Here is a 27,552-nt window from a genome sequence, read left to right on the forward strand (position 1 = left end):
TTTTCTTACTTTTCATGGAGGATTAAATCTAGTAACTAGGGGTCTTGGCTGACTGATATTGCACACCATTATTTAGCTATTATAAATTTTTCCCGATAGCAGGTCATATGTATAGGACCAACTGGGACATTAGTCATGGGTTAAAAGATATTTTAGAGACCCATAAAAGTCCATTTATAGGTCAAAGCCATAAAGGCTTATGTCAAATTCTAACAACATCATGACATGCTCAATTATCTCTTAACCTAGTTATTTTAATCTCTTTAACCATTATTATTATAGCTCCGCATATATATTGCATACCCCATTATCATTTACCTATGACTATTCAATATCCTTACAAAAAATTGATTACATTGAAAGCGCATTTCCTCTATCAAATCCTATAGATCAATGTTTTTACTTAAAATACTTTTAATTAAAATATTTTCTTTATAAGTATTTTTAGAAGAATTACTTATTAAATACTTTAAAACAACATACTTTCAACTACAAATGTATTTTAAAAACATTGCCAAATGGAGTCTTTGTTTCCTTGAAGTAAATTCAAAAGATTCAAAACCACTTTCAATCTATTGCCTATTGTTTTTTACAAGTGATGGGAACATCATCTTTTGGTATCAAACTAGTTGTATGGGTGAATAAGTTCAATTCAACATTCAAGCATGCCACAAAAATAAAAAATCAAAGAGAATACACTTTTCAAAAATTTCAAATAGAAATTCCGGGCAATTCCATCCAGCCAAGGGCTTTGAAAACAGTAAATCTCATATGATCAATATAGCTCATCAATCACACAAATAAATGGTTCTGACAAAGTATACCCACCCTACAGCCTCTGAGAGAAAACTTCCCTGAAAATCAATATGATTTTTATCTTTCCAGCCTGAGAGAGTCAAGAGATCAAAGCTTTCCCACAATGTTCATATTTGCCTCAGCCAGACTGATTTGTCTGCAATTGACGAACAAAAAGGATTGATTTCAATCAGTTGTTTTGAGGAGAGTTACTGCTGAGAGTTCACCTCTGCATCACTTCCAAGTTCTCTTTAAGTCATCAGTTGTCCTTCACTATGATATTCCATACTCTCATCCATCCATTACAACAAACATGAAAAATGATCGAGGAAAAAAAGGGGAAAGGAGCAAATTAGATCTAATTATAGGCTTCTGAACCATATGATAATCCCAGAACCAAATAACAAAACTTGGATAAGAAGGATATCATTTCTCGCTATTCAACCTTCTAATCTAGTCAATGCATAATATAACACCACAACAAAGAAATTCTTCTTTTTATCTTCCAAACTGAATAGGAATTCCCATCACTTCTTTGGATTCCCAACCGAGGTCTATTAATTTTTCTGTTGACAGGGAAGAGAGATCATGCATCTAGCAAGCTCGGAAATCCAGGAAAAGATGCAGTTTCTGCAAAAGGAGTTCGCGGGTTCCATAAAGAGGTTTGCCACCGATGATCCAATCCTTCTCAAGTAGTCCTGCTTTAGCGCCAGTCAACATTTCCTCATGAAAAACAGAGACAATGCAGTAGATTGAAGTTCTTAAAACATCAGCAATGGCATAAGCTTGTGAGTGTAGTGGGAAACCTCTCTTTTTACCCACAACACTGGTTGCCGCGTCACTTCTTGCTGTGGTCACTGTGGCCCATTTGATACCAGCCGGTCCCATCAGAGCATTGGGGGACTGCAAGCTGGTCTTCTTTCCCAGGAACGTTTCAACAGCAAGCAGGCAAGATAACAGGGTTGATATAACAGCAGCATTACTGCCGGAAAGTTGAGCAACCCCAAACCTATCCTCCTTGTGTGAACGAGCAGTAAGTGAGGCAACTGCCCAGGAACACCATGCACATAGCTGCACAATAATTAGCAACTGTTGTCATCTAAGTTCAACTTTCCATGAAGAAAGTCTCCTATTGTATTGTCTTCACTGACATTTTGATAACATGTGATTTACAGCATAGGAGACTTTGTTGCTAACCTCTTCAAAGACATAATTCATATTCTAACACTGTAATCTTTAAGAAATAACAAAAGAAAAAGGGAACATAAGCTTCCATCCTTTTACTCTTCAGATGATATCAACATGAATTCATAACTTCTTGTTAGCAGCCAATCAAACATTACACCTGTCTTTACCCTCCTCAACAACATCAACCATTTAGAATCATGAGAACAAGACAACTACCAAGATTAGCAGAAATCGCAAATGACACCAAGGGGTAACACTCTGTGGCCTTGTTTCATATAGCTTTTGACCTAAAAGCTCTTTCTGATTATTAAAAGAAGAATCACGTTGGACCTTAAAAGGCTCTTATCAGTAGTTGGAGCTAATGCTCTTGCAGGAAAGCTTCTAGGATGAAGTTTTAATTTTTTTTTTTTTTCTTTTTCAGGACACTAAATAGCAGATCACTGTTCAGAGAAATCTTTTTAGAGATGCACTTCACTGGAAAACAACTGCACATAGGATACCCTTACAAACCAACTCCAAAAAAGAGGGAAAGAAAAAGAAACACCTTCAAGAAAGGGGCACATAAATTTATGGAAGGGCATTAGAGACTATACCAGGAAAGGAAAAGAAGGCTTGAGTAAAAAAATTCTTTGTTGCCACACACCTTTAGTGGCTAAATCACAAGGGGCTTTTTAAATCCTTTCTAACATGTGTCTACAAGAAGTCTTTCAAGCATAGAAAGACCCATCCATTTTGAAACTTTATCAAGAAAAATATTTGAAAATCCGTGAGATGAAGAAAAAAGCCCAAAAAAATTCAACTCAGAAACAGGCAGAAGGGAAAATAAAAAGGCTAGAAAGGTTCTTGTTTTAAACCTTAAAGGTCTAAAAGACCTTTATAACTTAAAAGAAGAAAATAGACACAAGAAGGTTTTCAAATTTATCATGCCACACACCAATTGGGCAGCTGTGATCATTTGTAACACCACTCAAGATGTAAGCATCTTGCCTTTTTTTTTTTTCTTTTTCTTTTTCTTTTTCCTGATAAAATGTAAGCATCATGCATAAAATCAAATATGTATCACATGGTGTCAACACCTTGCCTCAGACGATACACACCAAGTTCTCATGGGGTGGCAGCTTGCACCTATCAGTGCCTATTGAGCAAGGCAAAGTGATAACTGAGGCTTTCGAGGGATCATGTGGAGGTTTGGTGGTGGCTTGAGGTGCAGCACATGTTGTTAGCATGCATGGGTGGTGCATGACTAAGGGTGGTGATGGTGACTTGAGTTAGGCCACACCAAAGGCATGACATGAGGGGCCTTCGACCTGAGTAAGGCACACGAATGAGCCTTACTAGCATGCACACATAGGCAGAATGTCATGGGGTGTGGTGTAACTCGAGGGCTCAATGACACGAGGTGCAGCTATGGCACATGGATGAGCATGGCTCACACATGAGCAAACAGGAAGTTCCTAACATGGTGGCATGAAGTGTTGAGCTTGGAGACAGGTGGCACTAATTAAGGGGCAACCATTGCATGTTGCCAATAGGTGACAACAATAGAGGGGCTTTGAATTAGCCAAGGGACAAGTGGCAAATGGTTGAAGAATGGAGATGGCTAAACACATTTGAAATTGAAACTTGAGTTTGAATATAAAAGGGTTTGAATTTGAATTCAAATAGCTTGTTCCTATAAACGTAGAAAGTTCATTGATGAAGCCTATAACTAGTGTGCCCACTAATCATTCAAAGCATGAACTCACCAAGAGAGAGTGTGTGAGTCTTGCTTGAGAGAAAAGCTGAGTGTTCTTGTAAACTTGTGTAGAAGTAATAAAAGTTGGAGAAGAGTTACCCTGTAACCTGTGTTACCTTATCCTTTTTCTTTTGACTTTCCTTGTGGCAATCTCATGTGGAAGAACATAGGTTGGTTTAGAAGGATTCTAAGCTTAACACAATGCAAAAACATTGAGGGGAAAATTTGAGTGACAGTTGGTATCAGAGCTTCCTTGTAATGAAACAAAAACTGGTGGAAGTGCTATGGAAGCACTACAGGACCATGAGGCTCAGATAGAGGCATACTTGGGAGATGCCTTAGGTGATGTTGACTCTTCTCTTCCACCCACAATGAGGAATTCTTCAATGACCTTGTTGTCCAATGAAACTTGTTTGAGGGACATCACAAGTTCATTAAGGACAAATATGCAGAATGCAATGTGGAGTGGATGATTGTCATTAATAGGCTCAATGGGAGAATGTAGTCCTCAGAGGGTGAAGTCTCAACCCAAAGTGGGGGAGAAGACCACTAAGACGCATATGACAAGAATCTTGGAATGCCTCAACTGCAATGGTTCACATTGAGCCAAGGATTATCCTAAGAAGTCAAATGCCCTTATGGTTGGAGAGGATGACAATGAATCTGAAGAGCTCAGTTGGGTGATTTTCTTCAACTTTTAAACACCATTCGGGCTGAATAAGGGGACCATAAAGAGTTGATGCACGTTGAACTATTGGTGAGTGGACAAGTCATACTGCTCAAGAACTAGAGATCTGGGTCCAATCTTAAGTGTCCATGCTACATGCTTTGTTGGGAGGAGTCACATATTGTGGTTCCCTCAATCTTGTGAAGTGGGTTCTGGGTTTCCATGTTATCAAGAGAGAGGAAAAAAAAACATCAATAGGAATCTTCAAAAACCTTGGCATGGGGCTTATTAGGGCCTCCCAAAAAGATCATAGAAAATTATTCATGTATCCTTGCATAACTTGGTTGTTTCGGTTGTAGCTCACAGCTTCCTTGACAGTCCTTCAATACACCTAATAACACCTTGAAACCCCCTAGGAATTCTATGATATTAAATGCCTTGTATTTCCTCCTTCTTTTTTAAATTGTTTGTGTTTTAATTAAAACGAATATTTTATGATACTTCAATGTTTCTAATTACATGGCACTTTATCAATGTAGTATCACTAAATACCGGTCAGTGCACATTGTTTCCACCCTACATATTGCACATTTGTCATGCAAACATTTTTCAATAACATTTTGACTTCAAATGAAACTAATGTTTGTATTTATAATTCCTAAAGCTCCATGCAAAATTTTCATGATTTAGTACACTTTATTTTGCATTTCTACCAAGTGAAAATTGATATTGAGAAATTTTAGATATTTCTCCCATTATCTACAAGTTCCCATCATTCTTCATTGATATAACAATTTTGTTCCTAGTTATTTGTTCACTATTTTGAAACAACTAAACATAAAATTACAGCAACATTCCTCCTCTATCATGGAATGCAACACCCACAGCCCTTGTCCTTGACTTTAGATCATAGGGTATAACTCCTCAAGCAATCAACAAGTAGTCATAATGGGACATTACTAAAAACTTTCAAAAAAAATCTTAGCTAAAAACTCATCTGAAAATATCTATAGTCAAAAGAACATGAAAGGTTATTTAAATGCCCTAAGCTAGACCATAGAAAATGATAAGAAAATCCAAGTAAAAATATTTTGTTCTGTACAAAGTAATATGGTGGTAGCATCAAAATAGAATCCAAACAGGAAGGTTATATGCATCAAGTTAAATCCAGAAGTCTATTCAACAATGTTTTCTGTACCTGGATGTTGCTAAATGGTTCAGAGAACCTTGAGTCTCGTTCTGAGACAGTTGGCAACTGTAACTGACTGGATTGTTGGTAAGTTTTATCAACAGAAGAACTTTCCAAGCCTTCAGCAAAATTAGATGCAAGATGTTCCAGAGGCCTCAGGCACACAGCTACAACTTTTTTGTAAGTTTCACCAGTTTCTTCAAAGAAGGCAGCTCGGCGCCAGCTATCAACATTATTGTCACAAACCATACACAGATCAAGATATGCAAGATACCGAGGAAGAGATTTTGGAGTGCTCTCCTCTAGAGCTGCCAAGAGAGGTTCACTTGGATTTGTTTCTGCTGCCGCTGATCCTTTTGGTGGTGCAAATATATACCTCTTTGTATGCATCACCTATATGTCCACATGAGCATGTTAAATTGATGCCCCAAAAAATGTTATTAAAACAGTAATGGCTGCCTTTCTGAAAAAGAAACAAAAGGGATGTTCAAATAAGAATAAAGTTAGATTAAAATAATCTAGATCATTCAATCGATAGCAACAAAATACCTACAGGTATGATTCCAATGGAATTTTACACTGAAAAAGGACAAGTTAAAGAATATACATGAAAGAACAACATTTTTGTTTTAAAAATGAGAACAATGTGTTGATGGAGCACATGATCATGATGAAGATGTTCTACTGCATTTCTTTTGTAACCGAGATCTCATTAAGTTAGAGATTAAAAATTTTAATCAGTACCAAAATATGGAAATTGGAAATTTTGAATAGTAGAAAAATCTAGGAATTTTGGATCAAGATTTCAACAACTATATATCAAGTCTCAAAGACGCCATCCTTCTGAGGACATTTGACATTTTGATGGATATTTAATCCCATGCCTTTTAAGACAAATTTTTGTACATCAACAATAAAAAAAATTGATGAACATAGCCTATCGAAACAATAAAACAATTGATGACTTTAACTCAACTTATACACATGTAATTTAAAAAAGAAAAAAGAAAAAGAAGGAATAGAAAAAGTAAAGTAATACAACAATCAATGGTAATGATACAATCACATCATGGAGATAACATATCAAATACCTGCCAAATAGAAGGGCTCATCAAATGCATTAGTTTTATCATAGGCAACCTTAAAAAGTTTCTGGGCTATTAAGTAAACTTCACCGGCTACTTAAACGTCTTCAAAAGTATTGTCGTATGAGAAAATAGAAGACAAAAGGGAATAAATCAGAATATTCCCAGTGGAACTTTTAGGGCCTATTTGATAGCATTAATGAGAAGTGTAATTTATTGTTAAAAAACATCACTTTGTGTCATGGGTTGAAATCCTACCTTCAGACCAAACAATGGTCCCCTTCTCAACACCTCAAAAGGATTTAACCTATGTTCTAGTTTAAATATTGGTTTCTCTCCTAGATTGAATTTTTCAAACTTATTTAAAATGTTGTTTATATTTAATTCTTCTAAAGTACTAGGTTTTTTTAACTAATTGATCCAGAAGTTTATCTATCTTTTTGTTAACCCTGCTAGCAGATTCTAAATAATTTTGTATTTATTTCTTTCCTTTTCTTTCTTTGGTAAAATATGATTTATGGGAGATATTATAGGATAATAGGTGGTAGGTGAATAAGATATCTGATTTATGGGAGATATTTTAGGGGAATTTAATCCCCAAATGTGTATAAATAGGATGTACATATTTTATTCTAAAACAATTCAAGAAGAGCAAAATTTATTTCATGGTATCAGAGTTAGGGCTCTCTTTTACACCCTAAGTTTTTTCTTTTCTTAGCCTTAATTGCTGAAACTTTCACTGCACTTGTACGGCCTTCATTGCTAGCAGTAAAACTTGTTGATGCCCATCTCCTTTGAATTTTTTGGCCGGCATAGCCTCACAAAATTTTCCCCTCTCAGAGATTTACAAAAATTATTTCTGATTTCCTCCAATATGTCCAACAGATCAGAAATCATCCAATCTTCAAACTTTGCTCCTAACCTGACTAACATTAACCTTCTGTGGAATATCAAAATCTGCAAAATCCATTCAAACTCAATGGCTGCAATTATTTGGTGTGGTCTCAACTGGTGAGAATGTTTTTAAAGGGAAAAGGAAAATTGAGTCATCTAATTGGACCTGTCCCAAGTGAAGACAATCCAAAGTTCATTGCATGGGATGAAGAGGACTCAATGATTATGTCATGATTGTGGAATTCAATGCAACCATAGATCAACGGAACATGCATGTTCTTGATGAAGGCTAGAGATATTTGGGAGACTATTAGGCAAACATACTCCAAAGTGAGGGGTGCTGCCCACATCTATGAAATAAAGACCAAGATTGGTGCTACCAAGGAAGGTACTTTTTCTGTTACTGAATACTATAATATCATGGAAAGCTTATGGTTAGAATTAAAGTACTATTAGAATATTAAGATGAAGTGCAGCGAAGATGTTGCCTCGATGCTCAAATATGTTTAAAAGGAAAGAATATTTGATTTCTTGGCAAGTCTTAATGTGGAATATGATCTAGTCAAGATTCAGGTCCTTGGAAAGGAAGATCTACCTCCCCTAAATGAAGTCTTCTCCATCATAAGAGCAAAAGGAGGAGGAAGGAGTGTTATGCTTCACACTCCAACAACAGAAGGTTCAGCTCTTGTCCCTGTGAAGCCAAACTCCAAACTACTAAACAATAATTATGGAGGAAGTCAAGTGTCTAGATCACCAATCAACAAAGATGGCTTGTGGTGTGTCCATTGCAAAAAACTGAGGCAAACCAAGGAGGCTTGTTGGAAACTCCATGGAAACCTGCAATCATTCAATAGAGGGAATGGAAATCAATATGCACCATGTGGACAGAGAAATGGTCAAGCCCATATTGCTTAATCTGAAGAGAATTCCCAACCAAAAATCTCAACTTCTAATGATTCAAATGTTGGTAGATTGAATAGAGAAGAGACTGAGAGGCTCTATAGCCTTTTGACTTTAATGGATAAGCCTACCACTTCATGCTCTCTCGCCCAATCAGGTATGTATCCCATTTCTTATGTTCTTAATGTTTCAAAGGACTACTTGGGTCCTTGACTTAGGTGTTACTGATCTTATGACCTTTTCTTCACACTGTTTTTCTTCTTATAATCCATGTTCTGCGGATAAAAAAATTAAAATTGTTGATGGCACACTAGCAACTGTAGTAGGCTAAGGAAATATTGCTTTAACTTCGGCCCTCACATTAAAATCCGTGTTACATGTTCAAAAACTTTCAACTAACCTTTTTTCAATTCATCAAATTACTAAAGATTTTAATTTTACAATCACCTTTTTCCCATCTCATTGTGCGATCCAGGATCGAGCCATGAGAAGAATGATTGGGCATGCTAAGGAGCAGGAGGGTTTGTACCTACTTGGATTCGGTTTTGGCAATGGTGATTGTATGCTACTTTCTCATTTTTCTAAAAAATTCTCATTAAATAAAGTACAAATATGGTTGCATCATCTTTGTCTTGGGAGATCATCTTTTTCTTTGCTCAAAAAAATGTTTCTTTTATCATTCAATAAATTGGATGTTAGCAATTTCCATTGTGAGGTTTGTCAATTTGCTAAACATCATCGTGTTTTGTTTCCTTTACATAATACAAAATCAACATCATCGTGTCCTTTATCAATGATTGTGATAAGGTGAATTGATTATACCTCATGAAAAACAAATTAGATGTTAGTTATGTGTTTCCTATCTTTCACAAAATGGTTAGCACACAATTCGAGAGTTAAAATAAAAGTCATTAGATCTGATAATGGAAAAGAGTACTTTAACTAGGTGTTATCTTCTTTTCTTGAAAAAGAAGGAATTATACACCAATATTCATGTATTAATTCCCCACAACAAAATGGTGTGGCTGAACAGAAAAATAAACATTTAGTAGCAATCACCTAAGCCTTACTTTTTAAGAAAAATATGACTAAATCGTATTAGGGATCGGTTGTCTTAATTGCAGCTCATTTAATTAACCAACTACCCTCAAATGTGCTTGAAAATAAAACTCCATTGGACACACTCAAAATTTTTCCCGCATTTCAATAGCTTCAATAAACTTCCTCCCAAAGTTTTTAGTTGTGCATCATTTGTCCATGTCTATCCTCCAAATCACAACTAACTTGATCCTCAAGCTTTAAAATGTGTGTTTGAAGGATACTCTCCAACCAAAAAAAGGTTATAAATGTTATCATATTCATTCTCGAAATTTTTTTACAACCATGGATGTCACTTTTGCTAAAAATCAATCATTTTTTACTAATATTTATTTTCAAGGGAGAGTTTAGGTGAAGTTAAGTTTCTCTCTTATGGTTTGCTTGCTTTGCCTAGACTTTCTAAATCCATGCCTCTTTCACCTAAGGTCTGACCTATAGGTTCTACTTCCTTGTCACTTGGTCAAGAACCCTCATCAAAAATGGATCAAGGGTGAGCTAATGCAATTTACATGCCACTACAAGTTTACTGTATGTGGAAACAGGCCCAACTTGATCAAATGCAAGCTCAAGAGTTTGAACCCAAGTCAGATAATGAACACACAAACTCCACTAATTTTTTTCTAGTGTCATTTCTCCTGCTTCAAATTTATTACTCTCACCAAAAACTCATGATCAATTTGTTTAGAACAAATATTCAGAAGTGTTTCCTTATCTCCATTTACAAATTACCCTTGGAGAAAGCTACCAGAAAATGCACTAAACCCCCGGTCTCTAAAAACAGAAAAACAGTTTTTTATTCCTACTATCAAACTAAACTTTATTTTTCATGTTTTACAAAATGCAAGCATATTTTTTAGGCCAAAATGTGATCACTTTAACAACTGAATATGACTCCAATGACAAGTTTTCAACATGTTCTTTATTTTCATTTCCAAAAAATGAGAACATTTTTCAAAAAATAAAAATAAAAATAATCTACCAAACTGTTTTTAAACTTACTTAAACTAGCTTGACCCAAGTTTGACTCATAACAAGATTATTTAGCTCCAGCTTTACTTAGCAAGCTAAGTCAACATTATTAATCCTACATTTGAACAATTTCCAGGTCATCTCTACAAAGTTGATGATTTTTTAGGTACTTTAATTGAAAGCTATCAGAAAAGTACATGGGACACGTTTCTTTGTAGTTGAACAGGATTTCAATGGCATTCAAATATCATTCTTGAGTTTTTAATTCTTTAATCCGTGTCAGATGCCTTTCAAATCATACTTAGTGCAGTTTATACTGTATTCTCTTAAAATAAAATATGAAAAAGGGTTGTTCTACAGTGTGACATCAACATAGGTGGTGGTGTCTAAGCCAATAATAGCATGAGAACCAGCCTCTAAAAACACCACCTACTTTTCCAGTACTAGTACTAAACTACTTCAAGCTTAAAAGCCTTTTTTTCTGGTTGCATAAAGCTTGATTGTATTGGATCAGATCCTAATCAATCCCCAAGCAGGAATTGAACAAAACCCCCATTCTACCAAGCCAAGTTCAGCAGCTTCAAACTCTAATCATAGTTTTTGAATCAAGAATATGTGGACCAATAATTTAGACTACAAGTCTATGACACTCCATAGGACTCGGAGCGACTTGAGTATGAAGACTATCAAACTACAGTAAAATGTTACAATCATGTTACAGTAACTTGAATTTGACATACTTCAATAGGAGAAACTACGAAACTAAAGTTTAGCAATATTAAAACACACAATAAAGCAACAAAGGCACGATATCAAGACTTTTGAACACTAAGTTACTAGAAATTCTCCCAAATACACCTAGCATAATATAGAACAACCCTAGGATGGTTGTGTGCAATCAAATATGTAGGTTAGGGCTTCACCATTTCAAGATTTAAGGATAGGAACAAGGATTAAAAAATATGGCAGTAGGAAAAGTGAAATTAAAAATAAGAAAAGAAGGATAAACAAGAAAAAAATAGAAATCTTAAAATCTCATTAAGGCCTTCTAAGATTCTCATCTAGAAGAAAGTAATGGAATCTCAGTGCTGAAAATTGCAAAGAATGCAAAATACTTAATATTATTCATCATCAATTGTTCATTAATCTCGTTTTACATCAATTAATCTTATTTATAAGTGTTAGAAAATTCTAAAAACTTAATAAAACTATGAAAAAGTAAATCCAACTCATATGGTAACTCATTAGAATTCTTATTCTTTTCTTAAACTATTAAGTCTTTTATTTAGTTCTTGAAAAAATGAAGAGAAACTGCAAAAGAAAGAAAATAAAGAGGAAAAATAGAAAGGAAAAAAAAGCAAAAGAAAATAAAAGATAGATTTAAAATTAATAAAGTATTTTTATATACTTTTTTATATTGATTTCACTTAATTTTCCTCTTCCATATTAAGATTAAATATTTGAAAATGTATCAAGTTTTTAACCAATCTTAATAAGTATTTTTATATACTTTTTTATTTCCTGTCGCTTCGACTCTTCTCACGAATTGCATGCCAATCTTAATAAAGTATTTTTATATACTATTTTATACTCATTTCACTTATTTTTCCTCTTCTATATTAAGATTAAATATTTTGAAAATATATAAGTTTTTAACTAATTTTAATTATATTTTATTTTCTTTCATAGTAAACCAAATATGGGAAAATCATTTTCCTTGGTATTTTCCTAGCGTCAAATATAGCCTTCAAAAAAATTTAAAATTTATTGAAAAAAATAAACTAATTTCCTTTTAATATACTTTATAAAGCTTCTAGTAATTAGAAATGCTTGTAAAGAAAACTTCTAGATTCTAAGAACTTAAATAGAAACTTCAAAAAAAATTATTTAGAAACTTCATTTAAGGAGAATTCTAAAACTTCCCAAATTCTAAAACCCTCCTTTATTTTCTTAAATACACCTTGAGGAGCTCATCCCTATCAACTTCCCCCCATTTGAAAGAACTTGGCTGGACAAGTTGGATGCTAGATAAAATTCATAATGGTCGATCTTCCCCACATTTGAATGAACTTGGCTTGACAAGTTGGATGCTTGATAAAATTCATAAAGGTCAAGATTGAGCTTTTGAAAATCAGTGGTTCTAATCTAAGCATTCTCAAAGTATGATTTGTTGTGTAATTTCACTCGAAATTTATGGTATCCACCTCCTTGAAGAGTTTATACAATTTGATATTCAAGGACATAATCTCATTACTTGACTTATGATGGGGTGATAGTTGAATATCCATGTCCTTTCTAGTCTTGATGATGATAATAGGCAAAAAAATATTCCACATTAAATATTGAACTAAAACACAATTCTAAGGGAAGCTTTCGCAAATAAGCATCATCACCTAAACGCTTTATCACTTAGAATGGACCAGCTTTCTTTGAGTTAAGCTTTTGATATGCATCCAATTGAAATCTTTTTGGATGTAAACAGATCATTACTAGAAAACCTCTGGCAAACTGAACAAAATTTCAATGCATATTTGTTTCCCTTGTATAATTTTCATTTTTGGTCTTAATCTTTTCCCACACCTCTTCACACTATAGATGTGTCATGCAAAAGAACCACTTTCCTTGCTGATATGAAATGAATTAGACAACGGTATAAGATCAATGGTTGTTTAGGCTTTAATACATATGCAACTACAAAAGGAGAAAAATTGGTACTATAATTAGCAAAATTATCTAAAGCAATTCAGCTTGTGGTAAGATGGGGTCTAAGGGATTACCAAAGCTATGTCTTACAACTTCCATTTGGCCATTAGTTTGAGAATGGAATGAGATCCAAAATTTCAATTGAGTGCCTAATTACACCCATAAGATCTACTAGAAGTCATTCATAAATTTGACATCACAATCAGAAGTTTGGAACTCCATATAAGCTAACTACCTCTTTAAAGAACATGTAAGCCACATAAGAAGCATCCAAAGCCTTCTTAGATGGTATAATATGAGTCATCTTGGAAAATCGGTCCATCACAACAAGTATAGAATTAAAAGATGTAGTGTCCATGGTAAACAAAATCCATGTTAAAGTCTTCCTAAGGACTGGTTAGAACAAGTAAGGGTGAATATAAATCAGTATTTTACTTGGAACCTTTTCCTAATTGGCATGCCAAACTTTGTTTAGTAACCTTCCAATCAACCTTCTTCAGGCCAAAAGAATCGATCATCTACCAAAATAATAATTTTATCAACTTCAAAATGTCCTCCTATATCTCCTCCATGGATTTCCCATTTCACATGATCATGTAATGAAGCCTTAGGCAAGCATAAATGATTTTTATACATCTAAGATATGGAAATCAACATGTGGTACGTTTGAACCATTCAAAAGAGAGGCATAAACAGTCCCAAAATCAGGATCACCGTCGAATCAAGTTCCTCAAATCCAATGGTAGTGGTTCACATATTTACTAAAAAGAAGTGTCATTCTACTAAGAGCATCAACTACTTTATTCTCAACTCCTGAATAGTTCTCTAAATTGAAGGAGAGCAATCTCCACTTTGTATGTCGATTATTAAGTTTCTTCTTGGAATTAAGGTATCGCAAGGTTTCATGATCAAAGTATAAAACAAACTATCTATCACTAAGGTAGGGTTGCCAATGTCGGATTACTTGCACCCCTACATTAAATTCAATATCATACCTTGAGCATTTCGTTTTTGCCTCACTAAAAAAGGCCACAAGGTATCCTTCCTTACTAAATGGGTGTTTGATAAAACTTAATATTTATTACTTAATAACTTAAGTTGACTTTTAAGTTAAATTGTTCTTAAGTTATTAACTTAAAACTTATTACTTTTATTTTTTACTCTTAGTGTTGTTTGGTAAAGTTAACTTCAAAATTATTCTAAATCATCAAATTGACATATTTACTTTCATTAATTTTGATTAATATTCATATTTTCACTAGTCTTAAGCAATAAATTTATTTGCTAAACATTAATATTTAAAGTATTGTAAATACATAAGATAACTACTGCAATACCTAGTAGTAATTAAATAAATAATAATTACTATTATCTTAGTACTTAACCTTTAACTTGTTTAATTAGAGGTAAAAACTAGTTTAATATTAATCATGTTTAATTATGGATTAAACTTAGATTAAGGTTAATTATGATTAATTACTCGTTTCAGATCGTGTATTAGATCCATGGGGGCTAATTTTAATTAAAAGAACTTGAGAGACTGATTGGTAGGTGTAAAAGCATAAAAAGTTACAAGGGGACTAAAGTGCAAGAAAATATTGGTTAGTGGCTGCCATAGGGCTTGCCACCTCATGCTTGCTTTCAACTATATATGAAAGGGCTGTTAGACCTCATTTGCAGCCCCAATCTCTGCAGAAAACTACTGGGCTTAGAGAGAGAGGTTAGAGAGAGAAAGTGAAGGAGATAAGGGGAGAAAAGAGACAAAGGTTAGTGTTTTTGCTATATAGTCCATATTGTTGTATGTTTTAATTTGACTTGAGTTTTTATGTATATACATGTGGTGATTATAAACTCTCCTACTCGGTTGTGAACTCACCCTATCCTTTGCCCTCTTAGATGCAGATCAGGAGACATTTGCTAAGGTTGATGCTTGAGCTTTACATATGATATTGATTGGATGTTGTTTTACTCATGTTGAGAGCCTTTTTTAGGCTTTTGCCTTTGTATCATAGACCGACTAAATCCTTTTGAAGAAATGATATAATCTATGTTTGTTTTTGTACACTTGTAATATGGGTTACCCTTTATGAACCATGGCGTTTTCATACGTAGAAAGTACTATTGTATAGGTTTCATTACGTGAAATGTATTGTACTTTATTAATTAATTGTTTCAAAGGTTTGTCACAAGGTGCATACTCTTTTATAATTGGTCGTCACATCCTTATTTTGCACAAAAAAAAAAACGACTTGAAATTCATCATTTTGTCTATCTCAGATTTTGAGAACATTAATTATGTAGTTTGAATATTAGTTAGTGAAATTGAAATCTAAGGTGTGACAATTAATGTTTTCAAAATCGGACTAGCCATTGAACCGAAAAAATTACCGGTTCATAGTTCACTAGTCGAACTAACGGTTGACCAACGATCAGATCGTTGACGTCATAAATATATAATTTATATATTATTAAAATTAAACATATTTATATATATATATATATACACACACACACACACACACACATATATATGATTACAAATTTTAATAATATTTCATTTTTAAATTTGATATATCAAATTAAATGATAAAGATAAATATAAATGTATTTTTAGAGAGCCAAATTTTTCAGCCCATTTATACCCATTTTTAGAGAACACATCTAGACCCTCCATTTTCACACTTCATCTTCACCATCCATTCAAAAACAAACCCTAAAACCCATCTCTTCCTATCACCAGCCGCACCATCCCCTTTTTCCCCTTCTCTTCTTCTCCCTTTCTTCTTCTTCTTCTCTTCCCCCTTTTCCTTTCTTTCTTTCCCTCCCCCTCTCTCACCATACCTATGCCTACCCTTACCACCGGGCACCTTGCCGTTGGCAACTGCTCCCATGACTGCTAGTCACCGGCCAGCAGCCATCCCATCCCCACCATCTCACTATCTCTCTCTCTCTCATGGAAAAAAAAAATACATCCAGTGAACCATTCGATTCACTAGGAATCGGCTGGTTCACTGATCCAACTACTAATTCTGACAGTTTGAGGCCGATTTAATAGGCTTCTAGCTCAAAAGGGTGGATTGGACCAAAAAGGTCACTAACTGACGATTGGACCGGCCGATCCAATTTGGTTTTTAAAACATTGGTGACAACTACAAAAATATTACTATAAAAGATGAGTTGTGAATGTAGAATCATGATTGTAAAATATACTATCACTAAACATGGATAAATGAAATAAAAGATATTTAAGATTAAGAATAAGAAAACTATTTTGATTTACTTAAAGTTATGTTTTACTTTAAGTTGCGATATTAATTTAATTTGTCGAACCTGTTTAATCTACTTAATGACTTAAATTAAGTCATTATGTTATTAATACCAAACACATTCTAAGAATTGTTTCAATCTCCAGGTAAAAGAGTGTACAAAAATATATAAAATAGGGAAGAACTGGCTGGAAAAATACAACATACAACAAAAATTCATATGCATGCAATTCTTCAATTTAAAAAGTCACATAATTGAGATAATGTGCTCGTGTGGAAGAAATGGTATAATTTAATCGTATAAGTCAAACCTGTTTAATCTACTTAATGACTTAAACTAAGTCATTAAGTTGCCTTACCAAACACCTTCTAAGAATTGCTTCAATCTTCAGGTAAAAGAGAGTATACAAAAATATATAAAACAGGGAAGAACTGGCTGGAAAAATACAACATACAAGAAAAGTTCATATGCACGCAATTCTTCAATTTAAAGAATCACATAATTGAGATAAGGTGCTTGTGTGGAAGAAATGGTATAATTTAATCATATAACAGGTACAGAAACTGATAACTGAAAAATAAGTTGTTGAACAACAAACCTGATGCAGATGGTGACTTAATTCCCAACAGAGACACACTGAAAAAATTCCAACATAAAATATGATCTGTTCAAGAATGAAATTTCCCATTTTAATATGACTCCCAAACTGATCTTGCAGAAATAGTATCAGCACACCCGAAAATATGTATGCTGCAGCAGAAAGCTTTACAGCTTGTCCAATAGCTGAAGGGAGACCCATTTTGAAGCTAAAGAAAAGGGGACGCTGTAAAGATAAGCAAGTAAAATCAGTGATAACGAGTAAAAAGGGTCAGCACAATGAGCATATTATAACACATGAAATTACAATTCTGAATGAGAAACTCCAGCAGATACATGTACAATAATGATATATTCAACATGTAAAAATGAATGTGGTCAGATCAAGCTACACACCATAAGCTCAGAAACACAATACAAAGTAGAACCATAAATTTTGGTTTCATAATCATACAGTATGAGAGTTTCAATGACAGCATCATGATACAAAATTGATAGTATCCGACACAAGCAGCAGGTTCAAGATTGGATAGACCTTAATAAATGAGACACACAACATGTGTCACATCCAAGTAATAGGATAATTAACGTCTAGTTCCAAACTATAAATTTCCTAGGAGGGAGAATTCAATAATTAAACTCAATTATGCTATCAATTTGTATGCTCAGAACCATTTTTTAATTCTATTGAATTGCTCAATTATAATGATGGGTGCATAAATCAAATCATTCAAACTCTTTTTTCCTGAAAGAACAATTTTATTGCATTAAAAATCGAAGTAAAAGAAGGATGGGATATCCTTGAAAGTGAACACAATAAGCCAGAGGATAGAACCACCATAAAATAAATAAATAAATAAAACCAAGAAGAACAAAGAACCTCTTAATGAGGCATAAATCCATGAACTCCTCTAACAGCGAAGCATCTCACTAAGCGGTTAACAGAGAAGATTCAGCATAAGCATCCCAGCTCTTCACATACTACATTCAGGTCCTTACCTCCTTCAATGATTAGTTTGTGTTCCATTCCATAATGTACTACAATTTGAAATATAGCATGTTTCCAATATTCTATTTCCTGCTTCAACGAAAGAAAAGAAAAGTCTTCATCTGCTTCTTCAAGATCATCAACATCTAGGGACCTAATTTCATTGGATGAATCATCACTTTCATCATTATTCATTATTGTCATATTTTGTCCTAGAATTGATGTGCAAATTTCTTTTAGGACATTTTCATGCAATATGTCCCCTTTCTCTCCATTTATAACAATAGTATTTGTTTGTGTATGGGTTTGGAGATTTGCTCGTGCCAAGGATGAAATGTGGAAACGTGTTCTTGTAGCAAAATACGGGCAAGAGGATTTTGGGTGGAGAACTAAAAAAGCAAATGGGGCATTTGGGGTGGGGCTTTGGAAGGAGATTATGAAAGAAGCAGATTGGTGTTGGAATAATATGACTTTTAAGGTGGGAAAAGGCACCAAAATTAGGTTTTGGAAGGACACTTGGTGTGGGGATGTGGAGCTGGCCCGGAGCTTCCCTCAACTCTTCAATGTGGCTGCCCAAAAAGGTGCCACTGTGGGGGACTTATGGGACCAGAATGCTGGCCAAGGTGAGTGGAACCTAAGGTTCTTGAGAAGCTTCAATGATTGGGAGCTGCCCTTGGTTGAAGAACTGTTACAAATCCTAAGGAATCAAAGAATTAATTTGGAGGAGGATTTGGCTTTGTGGAAGGGGGGAAAAAATGGGCAGTTTGGTGTCAAGGATGCGTATGGGCTGTTGACCAGCCATAGTACTTTGCTGTTTCCCAAAAAGGGCATTTGGGTGGAGAATGTGCCTTCCAAGTTAGCGTTCTTTGCGTGGGAAGCTACTTGGGGGAGGATCCTTACTATTGATAGGCTTCAAAAGAGAGGATGGCAAATCCCTAACCGGTGTTACCTATGTGGTAGTGATGAGGAAAATGTTAGTCATCTTCTTGTACATTGTACAGTGGCTAGTGTGCTGTGGGGGATGACTCTTAGTCTGTTTGGAGCCCAGTGGGTCTTTCCAGAAACTGTAAAGGAGGTGATTACCAGCTGGAAGGGTTCCTTTGTGGGCAAAAAGAGGAAGAGAATATGGAAATCCATACCGTTGTTTATTTTTTGGACGGTGTGGAAGGAGAGGAATAGATTAGCATTTAGGGGGGGGGAGCTAGCTATACAGAAAATCAAGTATTCTTTTGTCTGTAATATGTGGGGGTGGGCAAAATTGTATAATGGTGTGGAGTCCCGGTCCCTTATAGGTTTCCTGGAGTGGATAGCCTCCAGTTGAGGGCTGGTGGGTTTTTTTGTTGTTTTTGTTCTTTTGTTGTGTGGCCTTTGTCACCTCGTATACTCCCTGTATGCTTCGCGGCGTTTGCCTTTGCTAATATACTGATGTTTACTTATCGAAAAAAAAAAGTGTATTATTTTTAGGTTCGTAAATTTGTTCCATTTCTGACTAACTATGATGCATTTGCTTCCTTGGGTCTTATTGACTAAGACAACTTTGGGCTTCAACAAAATTGATCTTGGGATAATTAAATTCATTAATTTTGAGGTATGTATGCATGTTTGGTTTGGTAAAGCTTCTGAAATGATAAGTTTATAAAAATGTGTTGAAAAGGTAATTGAAAATAGTTTGGAACGTTGCAAATTGGAGAGAGAAAAGGGGAAAGTGTTCAAACATCCCCCCTTGGGGTTCAAATGTTTGACTTGTTCCTGTTGTTGCCTAATTTTTTTAACTCAAATTCTCTTATTTTGGGAAGTTTTAAAAGTAGGAAACTCTCCATTATGATGAGTTAGTTTTTTCCAAGTATAAATAGACTTGTTTTGAAGAAAAAGGAAGAGAACCCTATGTGAGCAATTGTCATCTCCAAAGCTTGAACCTCCATCTCTTAACACTTTCCAAGCAATCTAGAAAGCACCCATGGCTTCAATAAAGGTCTGGACTCAAACTACTTCAACTTTAATAAGGGCTTTGAGGGCTCCACTAAGGAGCGCAAGGAAGTGTTGCACCAAGGACATGGAAGATAGGTGTGGGTACTATCAATCTAAGACCCTAGGGAATAGGCGCATTCGATCAAGCAAATCTGTGTACCATCTTCTCATATTTAATGGATTATCTATGATCAATAAACCACCCTATGGTTTTTTTACACCTAGTTGGTTGCTAGGTGGTTGTTTCCACATTATATCATATGTTCATTTGCATGATTGAATTTACTGATATATGCATGGGATTGATGTACTCTCAATAAATAATTAAACTAAAGGGACAACCAGAAGTTGGGAATAAAGGTTGAAATTGGGATTAATTTAGGGACTACCAATTCACAAACCCAACCCCCCCCCCCCTTCTTTTTTCTATTTCCTTCTCTCTCTAGGTAGTTTTATCATATACAGACTACAAAGTTTGTTTCAGTATTTGTTGCCTATCCCTCAATCATTTCATTATTAGCTCTAAAACCAATATGCATTATGATTGTTCTTGTTGCTCTTTAATTTTCATTATATTTTCTTGTAGTTATCACCATAACTTAGGAAGAAAACATTCCTTTTAAGGGTTATGTTAGATTATTTCTCCTTTCAAAGCCAATTGGAACAACTCATCAACATTGCAATCTCCGCATAAGTTTTTGACAACAAACCCTTCTCCCCTAAAGGAGCCGTTGAACCACCCGAGTCTAGAAATCTTACCAGGAGACGACTCCAAGGTCTCACAACTTCTCTGCTAGAATGTTCTAGCCACCAAACAAACCCCTCCCTTCTAGGAATATAATGCAGTACCTCTTAGACTCAAGATCACAAACTGAATAGAGAAGGAACCTTCCCACCTCATTTGAATGTCGCTCCAATCTATATTTCCCTCCCTCCTCCTCCCAATCAAGAACCCACCTTCTATTTCCATTATCCCTATAAAAAGCCTCAACTCCATCTAACAACCGACTTAAACTAACTTCCCCAAACCTAATCCATGAAGTGATTCCTCTACATCTCTCCCAGATGCACCCCCTCAACTTTCCACCCACCTCCTCAACCTGCAACTCAAAAGACTTGGACTCTACAACAAACCAACTCCTTCCACCTCTTAAAGCTTCACTCATCCTCACTTTCTATCAAAAGACTTTGGTTGTGTTTAATTCAAGAAAGAAATGTCTATCAAACAAATAAGAAAAATTCAAGAATATAGGAGGCATATTTGAACCTAACCATTTATCCTCATCCCTCCCAAACAAATGACCCTTATCCTTAGTGCCACCAATTGCTAGTTTGGAAATGTAGCCAAATACTAAGTATTGCAAGGATCAACAGCTTGTAGTTCTTTGACTATAGACTTCCAAATTATGAACCTTCTCCATAATCATATAAAGAAAATCATCAAGTAATCAATCTATGAACTTTCTCCTAAAATTCAATCACTTCTAGTTGTCATAGTGCTATTCCAGTATCTTTAGACCCTGCTTGGCAACTGTTTTTTAATACAATTTTTTGCTCTCCAAAACAAAAAAATAGGAAAACACGTATGACAACTAGAAAACAAAAAATAGTTTGTTATGCTTAAAAACAAAAAGCATAGTGTTTTCAAATATCTTTTTTTTTTTTTTTTATAGGTAAATTTTTGTCCCCATTGGAACTTGAACCTGGAACCTCCTGCAAACCCCCCCCCATCCCTTTACCACTTGAATCAGGCCTTAAGGGCTTTTCAAATAACATCTTTTAATTGTTTTCATTTGCCCTTTGGGGGTTATTTTAAAAAATAATTATACAAGCATGGAGAATGATTAAAAATAAAGCACTATAAATAAAAGTTATTTAAAACATATTTAAAAATATAGAAAACAAGTTAAGAACATTTCCGGTTCTCAAACAAACTTTCATTCTATAAAATGTCAAAGAATAGTTCTTAAAAATTGTTCTCAACAATTATTTTTCAAAACCTTTTTCAAAAACACTTCCCAAATCGAGCCTTAGATTTCTAACATAAAAGATCAAAGAAGATAAAAGAAAAGAAAGAAAAGAAATCATTGGCAATCACTTTAAGGATCATAATCAATACATAAAGTTTGTTAAGCAACCAAACTTAAGGAGAAGTCAATCACACCCTCAAAGGAAGCATAATAGATGCTGAAAACTTTTATTACAATTCCAATTCTTTACTTTGAAAGACTACATAGGTGTGTGTCTGTGTGTGTGTATATATATATATATATAAACTCTTATAAGTCTCTTTAGTCTTCCCTAAGGAGACAACTTTTTAATTCCTTTTCTTTCCTTATAAAAATAGGGAAAGATATAAGAAGGAAACATTATCTAAAACCTAAAAAAGTATAAACCTTCCTAATATAACAAGAAGATTAAAAAAAATAGAAAATTCTCAATAGTAAACCACTTACTAAAATAGAAACTCAACAAATTAAAAAGAGAAACTTAACAAAAAATCTCAATTTAACCTAAACAAAGGAGGAGTTTGATTAATTTTTTGTTCAATAGGTCTCTATCTGGAATCTAAATAGAAATTGATACAAAAGTCTCATTCAAATTTCATATTTTTAACAAAAAGTTAAAAAATTTTACTTTTTTCCAAAATAAGGCTTAACTTAAAAAACAAACAATACTAAAACATTTTTAACACTATTAAGCCTTAAATACATATTTATAGTATAGTAAGTCCCAAAGAGGAACCTAAATCATTATTGGTGTCCCAAATCAAGACTTAGGCATGAAACTAAGCCTTTCTCTTTCTCCAAAGAATGTTTCTAACATTCTTCCTCATCTGGATCCAAGCTAACCCAACAAATATGTGGAATCTATACCATAAATCCATCACTTTCAAACAATGAAGAAAGAGATGATCCACTCACTATCCACTACCCAAGCACATTACAAAAGAGTTTCGGCAGAGGGCACTATAAGGTCTTCTCAATTATAGTGAATAAACCTTCCTATTAGCCAAAAAGCAAAGCAGAAAAACAAGCCTTAGGTGAATCTTTACATCTCAAAATCAAGTTGACCAACAAAAAGGAAAATTGTTTCTCAAATAAGGTCAAAGCAAAAAAGAAACAAGCAGACAATAAACCTTAGAGGGACAAAAACCTAACTTTAATATGAGAAAATGAGACAAATAAACTGACAATAATTATTTGGAAAAAGTTAAATTTCTAGGAAATAAAGGGATAGGAGTGATCTAGAATGAAAGGGAGGGATGAATCTCCATATTTGGCAAATGGAGATTAGGAAAAAAGTGAAAAGATTATTACTCCACCATAAGTCTTCCAAGGAAAGAGTCTTTGCACCCTCTCAAACCTAGATTTAAATGACAACAAACAACAAAAAAAAGGGGGGGGAGGGGGAACATTAGGTCATTGCTTCCTAAAGGTAAAAAATGCATCCACCTAACTCAAATGTCAGCATTATAGCCATTAAAGTGTATCCCATAAATGCTTCAATAACCTTATGCTAAAGAGCATAACCCTATGCTAAAGAGCATCCTTTTTCCTAAAAAACCTCGATAGCCACTTATCGAAGAGGGTTTTATTTCCCAAAGAAATTCTATCTAGACTAGATCCACCTTCACCTTTTAGCTTATCGACTAACACAAACCTATCAAGTGGTTTTTTTCCCTTACCCAAACCCTACGCTCAAACCAAAAACAATCTTATTGAAATCCCCCAACTATGAATGAATCTTTAATTGAAATCTTGAATGCATATATATATCTATATATATATATATATATATATATATATATATATATATATATATGTATATGTATATGTATATGTATATGTATGTATGGGAATACAAGCCCATCAAGATTGTAAAAAAGGTTATTCTTCTGCACAATAATAAGTAGCCTTTCTTCCACTCATCCAATCTTTTAGAAATCCCTCTAACACAAGTCCTTGAAAATAAGGATTTTGGAGTTCCCACTAAAGGGATATTCCATCCTACAACCTAGGCATGCAGCTAGCTACTAACCAATGAAGAGTGTTAGAGTTGACACAAATGCCAGAAATGGTGTTTTTCCTAAGGATTGATAGTTGATAATGTTACTCAACTCTAGATCTAAAAAACAATCTTATCATCTACAAATTGCAATAGGACACCTTGACACAATTTCTTCCCACAAGAAATCCTCCCAATAGACCTCTATCATCAACAATGATCATTAATACACAACACATCTGCCAAAATAAGAGAATGGGTCAACCTATATAAGCCAACTTTTTGGCCTTTACTAACCTTTAGCACAACAATTGTCTAAAATTGCAAAGGTAACCTAGGCCGACCACCCCAAAGCCATGGCCTCCAATTAGATGAAATCCTTATCTATCTAAAGAATGATCCAGAAAATCTCAATTAAAACTCCCTTAATCCTTTTTAAAATCAACTTTGAACACATTGTCCCCTCGCTCAAGCAAGTTTTTCATCCATAAATCCCATTTGCAATAAGGAATACATTCAAAATCTGCCTATCTCCCACAAGAGCTTCATAAAGGAATGAAACCATCTCATGTTACTGTCTGAAAACACTTAAAATGAGCTTTTGCAACTACATTATAAAGACTGCTTACCAATCTGAGGGGTCTGAAGTGGGCAATAGCAATGGTAGAAGCTTTCTTAGGAACCAGGGAGATCAAAGACACACTCACACAAAAACTTTGTTTCATAGAACTACCTTTTTTTTTTTCCAGAAATACTTCTTCTATCAGGATCCAAGAATCCTGAAGCTAAATTCAATATTAGGCATAAAGGGAATTTAAAACCATAGATGCAAAGCAAGAAATAACGCCATTTTAGTGTCATTTCCATTTTCGTCACACTCTGTTGATTCCTAAATGTAGTTCCTCAGGAAAAAGGAATTCCAGAAATACTTCCATAGTACATAAACATACCCTTAATTTTCTCGGTAACAGAAGAGGGGGGAAAAGCATCAAAAGAGAGCTAAAGAACACAGACCTGAATGATAGGAAACTCCAAAACCCAGCGCCGCTTGAACACATAATAAATCCCATAAACCAAGCCAAATCCAAAACCCCTCAACCCCACCACCGCCACTCCACCACACGACTCAGACTTGCACAGAGACACCAGCGCCACCGTGCCGGCCAGTGCCGCCTCCAGCAAAAACCCGAACAGACCCAGGAAAACCCTGGCCCGGCGGAGAAAGCCATGGGGCTGAGACTGGCCGGAGAAGAGAAAGCGGAGGAGGCCGAGGGCGAGGTCGTAAGGGGAAGAGGGACGGTCGTAGTAGGGAGAGGAGATGAAGGAGAGGGAGGCGGAGAAGAGTAGGAGGGAGAGGTGGAAGGTGAGGAAGGAAAGGCAGGTGAGGAGGGAAGGTAGTGAAACGATGCCATTTTGAGAGAGAGTGGTTGTGAAGAGGATGAAGATGATAGTAGAGTGGACTGATTGCCATATGAGAAACCCTAGGAAGCGTTTCTTCACTATGTCCGTCGTTGATTTCATTTTCTGTTTTTGGGTATTTGACCTTACGATTGTTACTGGCTTTATTGCCGGGAAGAGAAAGAGAAAGGCACGTAGGCTCCGAGTCCCAATTCTTGTAGTAGAGATTCATTAGCCATGGCGTCTGCTAGGCGGGAAGATGAAAGCATGGGGTTGAGGGCTGGGCCATCGACTCCCAACTTTCCCATTAAGTTAAAAATGCATTTAAAAAAAAATAGCACTTTCAAAAATATTTTCAGATTTGTGTCACTTTTAACTAAAATGGTGTCATTCCGTTTTTGAATAAGTCAATGAGAAAGAAAGAATCGATCAAGCAAAATAACATTCACCAAGCCAGAATGCCAGTGGAATTGACTGAAAAATAAACTACCCATTTTCTGAAAAAATAAAAAAGGACTCCCATGGGTGTCACGCCCAAGACCCACTCCAAGGGCGTGACGGTCATTTCATACTTCAAACCCGAAGACTTACAATATAACTTGACCCAAACAATTATCTTGTAATCGGAAGTTACCAATTACCAAATACCTATTCAGAGTAACGGAACAAAATCTAAAATCCTCAAAATTCAATTTCAAAACTAAAACATCCACTATCCAAAATCCATTGTCCAAATATTTACAAACTTAAACAATTCAAGTACTAGAACAAATTTCAAAATCTCCAAAACTCAATTTTGATCTAACATAAAATTTGAAAGATCAATATCCAAATAACTTCCAAATACCAAAAGATCCAAATGAACACAACTAACAGTTAAACAAAATTCAACATAAAATCCTAATCATGACCATTCCTCAGCCTAGCCATCACTCCTCACCCGAACTAAGGGTACTTGAAAAGTAGTCAACAAATGGGAATGAGCCCACAGCCCAATAAGGAACATTAACGCAGTCCATGGATCAAACATTTTAAACTTACTTTCAAAATAGGAGATATTGTAATCAATCATTTTCATAAAGATGTGAGTAAATTTTTTTATTTATTTTTTTTTTTTTGCCAATACATTTAAAATTTCTAACTGTATGCATTTATTTCTGATTCAAACAATTTCATATCAAATTCAGTCAAAACATTCCAATAATTTATTTACTCTGGTCATCAAACATCAAAGGGTGCCCAATTAGGTGGGACTTTTCAAATGGGTGGCTAGCCTCAAATTGTTCCTTTAAGGTGGATGGAACCAAACACTACCAGTACTAGTAACCTTTAACCGAAACCCCTAGAGGCTGGGGTTCAAATCAATTACATTCCCCACCAAGAAATGTAAAGGTCAACTATTATATCCCATTGACAAGGGCCAAAAGTCAACTATTATATCCCGTTGACAAGGGCCAAACAAACCAGAGTCAAATATTTATTTCATTTATTCAAATTTACAACATATAATATCTCCACATTTATTTGTCAAAAACATAATATAAAATTCTAACATACTTTTCATGCAAAACAGGTTTGATCCATATATAAAACGGAATATAACTCAAACGTTTTCAAATAATGTATATATATATATATAAATTGTTTCAAAAAAAAAATTTAACAACTGCATTAATTTCCCTTACCTCAAAAGAAGTCCTCAAAAACTTTGGAGAGAAAATAATCCTTAAAATCTACTCTCCACCTAACAAAATATAAGAGGAAATAACTATTACTATTTATCTATAATTTAACTAATCTATTCCTTATTTAAATAAATTAATAAATTCCCAATTTGTTTCTAATAACACAAAGCCTTGCCATTATTAAATAATACGGTACTCAGTACTCAAGTACCCAATTTGTTTCACTATTTTGATACTAAAACAAATTTAAAAAAATAAACTAACCCTAATCTAGATTTGGGGTTTTCCAAAAAAAATATCTAATGTGCTTGAAATTAACTAATGAATCTAAAATAATAATCTAGGGGTTAGAATCTTACCTATAGAGGTTTGTTCTTCAAACCTTGAAATCTGACCTCAACTTCACGTTCTCTGAAAA

The 27,552-nt window shown here is 34.6% G+C and overlaps 1 protein-coding gene across 1 annotated transcript; it reads right to left on the minus strand.

The window, feature by feature from the left end:
* Positions 1-750: 750 nt before the first annotated feature.
* On the minus strand, positions 751-25,818 carry LOC100256014 (uncharacterized). Its single transcript, XM_002267073.4, has 4 exons — positions 25,066-25,818; positions 17,089-17,313; positions 5,584-5,967; positions 751-1,866 (listed from the first exon to the last, which is right to left on the minus strand). The coding sequence occupies exons 1-4, from the start codon at positions 25,570-25,572 to the stop codon at positions 1,390-1,392; spliced, it is 1,593 nt and encodes a 530-aa protein (XP_002267109.1). The 5' UTR covers positions 25,573-25,818; the 3' UTR covers positions 751-1,389.
* Between the last annotated feature and the right edge of the window lie 1,734 nt (positions 25,819-27,552).

Source organism: Vitis vinifera, chromosome 17 (genome assembly GCF_030704535.1).
Source record: "Vitis vinifera cultivar Pinot Noir 40024 chromosome 17, ASM3070453v1".
NCBI classification, from domain to species: domain Eukaryota; kingdom Viridiplantae; phylum Streptophyta; class Magnoliopsida; order Vitales; family Vitaceae; genus Vitis; species Vitis vinifera.